General features: G+C 36.1%; 1 protein-coding gene across 1 annotated transcript in view; it reads right to left on the bottom strand.

Moving 5' to 3' along the window:
* LOC107684850 (beta-klotho-like) overlaps window positions 1–2,782 on the bottom strand; it is a 15,374-nt gene that overhangs the window by 11,325 nt on the left and 1,267 nt on the right. The window contains exon 2 of the mRNA XM_016481223.1: window positions 1,273–1,786. Coding sequence (XP_016336709.1) covers window positions 1,273–1,786 — 514 coding nt within the window. The remainder of the gene's footprint in view (window positions 1–1,272; window positions 1,787–2,782) is intronic.

Raw genomic sequence — 2,782 nt, 5'->3', positions numbered from 1 at the left:
AGAGGGTCAAATAAAGATGGAAGAGATGTGTTTTTAGCTGTTTCTTGAAGATGGCTAAGGACTCAGCTGCTGGGATTGGTCATTCCAGCAGGAGGGAACATAAACTACTTTAACTACTTTATCTACTACAAATAAATGTATAAATACATATACAAAACAAACAAATAAATCTTACAAGCAGCATTCCAGAGGTGGACTTACCCATTAGGCAAAAGTAGGCAATTGCCTTCGGCCCCCAAAAGCTAAGGGCCCCCTAAAATGCTTTTCATCTGCGAGATGCACATTAAGCGCGGACACGCGAACAGTTGCTGTTTACAGTGTTTATCACCACGACAACAGTCTGCATGTCCGAGTTGAACACACTTCTCTTGTAGCATGTAGCAAATGAAAATATCATGCATCTGAAGCTGTAATTAAATATTGAGCAACAGTGCGTGTTAATTGTTTATTGTTTTAAATGCTGCTTACTTATTCATAAGAACCCAAGTAGAGGACGCATACGCAGTTTGGTTGATATAATCCTTAGGTGTGTAAATGTATTAAATTTGTAGTTAAAATAACTAAAATAAGTGTATTTTAAAGTTTAGAATTAGACAGCCTTTGGCACACAGGCTTACGCTGGTAACTCATCAATGGACTTTCCTCCTCAATATAGGCTATATTTTTCTCATTCTCACTAATTCAAGTTTTTACATGAATGAATCTCTGAAGGAAACCGACTGTCTTCAGAAAACTTTCCATAGCATTTTCATTTTATCTGATAAAGTAGCGCTTATGAGCAGCGCTGCTTTGTTTACAGCCATTACCGGGGAAACCGCTGTATTTCTGATGTTCCAAAAGCGCCTTCTGCTGGCAGATAATGAATGTGCATTTTCAATAATCCCGTCTGCAGTTTTTGTTCAGACCAATGCGAAAATCCACCCACATAACCCCGTTTTAAAAAATGGTTTAAAGGCTCAATTGTGAGGTTTATCATTTTATAATTTATTTTGTTTTTGTGAAAACTGTAAATCAGTCGCTATGTCGTGGTCTACAACATGAAAGAAAGCCATTATAACATGTACATGGAAAAATGTAGAAACATTGGACACACACCATTGTGCAGCAGCAAGCATCACAACAAAAAAGGAACCTCAAGGCTAAATTTGTAAATGTGTGCAAATACATAGGGCCCCATTCATATATTTTGCCTGGGGCCCCCAAATCACTAAATCCGCCCCTGCATGAGATGCATATCAACAGCAGTGTGAACAAGGTTTAAAAGACACACACCTTGCATGACTTGCATGATGAACCTCTTCATCAGATAAATGGCCTTTGTGTCCTGGACTCCGACAGAAGCGTCAGTGAACCAGCCGCTCTCTGCCAGCAGCAGCTGTGGATCACTGTAGGTCTGCTGAACCCAGACCAGAACGCTCCTCAGGTCCAGCTTCACCGTCTGCCCGAACCGCGCCAGTCCTTGGCCCACCCTCAGCGTCTCGCGCCCAAAGGCCAGAGAGAAGAAGTCTGTGGTGCCCTTGATCCAGAGCCGCTCCTGCGCACTGAACTCTGGGATTACGCCGCGGTGCGAGGCCTTCAGCGACTCGGGGTAATCTCCGCTTCCATATATGGGCTCGGCGAACCAGCCAATCACAGCCTCCATGGCCTTCTGACAGAGCTCCAGATTGGTGGGCATGGCCTGGCCGTGAAGAGGCTCCACCCAATGAGAGCCGAGCGTGATGGAAACGTTACCACGCTGATGGCGGCGGAAGTGTTTGTCGTAAAGATGCCAGGCTTTCGCATGAGCCTGCGGAGACACCAGAGCAAACCGTCATCGCTACAGAAATCAGCACTGATGCTGCGCTTGGCTTTCGGATGCAGAAGCAGGGATGATTTTGTGGAGCAAAACATATTTGTATTGGTCAGATTTAAGCAGAATCACCCTGTATATAGTCATTATATGTAGGTATAGACATAATGCAGAACAGTTCATGCCTGTACTAGGCTGTTTATCACATTTTGTGCTTTCATTTTGAAGATAAGATTATATGTTATAATTTGTCTAGAAGCATTAATGTTATATTTTGTCTTGTTTTTGAGATGACACATCACAAACTTGTATTGCTGACTTGTTTTAAAAAATTTTTTTCCAAATTTTGCATTTATTTATTTGTTTATTTAGTTAGTTAATGTCAAAATTATCAGAGTAACAGGGTGGAAAAATAATGCATGGTCTCTGTGGGATTTAAATAATAATAATAATAATAATAGTAATAGTAATGAAAATGTAAATATAAATAATATATAAATGGAAATTAAAGTTTAAAAAAATAAAATAAATAAAAATATAATTTATAAAATATTTGTATTACAGTAAAAGAAAAATGAAACTTTACAATACTTTATAATGTCACTAAAAACAATACTTTATAATGTCATTAAAATTACTATTAAAATTAACAAATAAAAAAAAAACTGTAATGAAAATTTTATTTATTTATTTTTTATTTTTTTTTTTAAGATAAAACATGAATAACTGATATTGCTGACTTATTAAGAATTATGATAATTTTCATTTGCATTATGAAAAAAACAATGCAAAAAATATATAATGTTTTTGTATATTTATAAAAAAATATTCATTAAATAATTGCAACACACTGCAATTTATAAATAGAATTAAAATCACTATTAAAACATTATAAAAAAGAATAGAAATAAGATGAAATATATATAAATATAACCTAATATAACTAATATAATTTATTTTAATATTTAAAAAAAAAAAAAAAAAATATTGAGT

This window comes from Sinocyclocheilus anshuiensis, unplaced genomic scaffold (assembly GCF_001515605.1).
Source record: "Sinocyclocheilus anshuiensis isolate Anshui unplaced genomic scaffold, SAMN03320099.WGS_v1.1 scaffold121, whole genome shotgun sequence".
NCBI lineage: Eukaryota > Metazoa > Chordata > Actinopteri > Cypriniformes > Cyprinidae > Sinocyclocheilus > Sinocyclocheilus anshuiensis.
This window is presented reverse-complemented; position numbering and strand designations above follow the sequence as displayed.